At 68.3% G+C, this 477-nt stretch overlaps 1 protein-coding gene across 1 annotated transcript in view; it reads left to right on the top strand.

Annotated features, from left to right (window-relative positions):
• Positions 1–5: 5 nt before the first annotated feature.
• Positions 6–477, top strand: part of NKAP (NFKB activating protein) — a gene marked incomplete at its 5' end in the record, with an annotated part of 3,989 nt that continues 3,517 nt past the window's right edge. Inside the window, one exon of the mRNA XM_010141489.1 lies at positions 6–46. Within this exon, the coding sequence (XP_010139791.1) occupies positions 6–46 (41 nt within the window). The remainder of the gene's footprint in view (positions 47–477) is intronic.

The following is a 477-nucleotide window of genomic DNA, read 5'->3' as shown; positions in this document are numbered from 1 at the left end:
GGCCCGAGTACTACGAGAAGGAGAAGGAGGAGATCCTGCGACAGAGGCGAGCGCCGGCCCTGCCCGGGGCTTCTCGTAGGGCCTGTCGTGCCGGTGCCTCTGCTCGGAGGAGCCGGTGCTCTCGGGGAGGGGAGGGCAGCGCGCCTGCAGGTCCCGGGGAGGGGGCGGCTGGGCCCGTTTCTGCCGGGGGCTTTCATGGCCTTTTGCCCGTTTCTGCCGGGGTCTTTCATGGCCTGCTCGCTCTTTACACCCCTTCGGCCTTTCCTTGCGACGGGCATCGCGGGTGGAGGATGGGTCGCTCCGGCGGGACGGGGCTGTGCGGGAAGGGCGCTAACACCCGTTACCGCCGGACCCCTGCAGTGGACAGAAGGTGCTCCAGCTCCCCGGGCCGCCGGTTGTTTCCTGTCCTTGCTGCAGCTGCTTTAGGCGGTTAGAAACGGCACCGGTCAGCGGACTCGGCCAGTTGATGTGCTGGGG

The sequence above is a fragment of the Buceros rhinoceros genome, unplaced genomic scaffold (assembly GCF_000710305.1).
Source record: "Buceros rhinoceros silvestris isolate BGI_N320 unplaced genomic scaffold, ASM71030v1 scaffold14238, whole genome shotgun sequence".
NCBI classification, from domain to species: Eukaryota; Metazoa; Chordata; class Aves; order Bucerotiformes; family Bucerotidae; genus Buceros; species Buceros rhinoceros.
The sequence above is the reverse complement of the archived record's forward strand: the minus strand, read 5'-3'. Positions and strand labels throughout refer to the sequence as shown.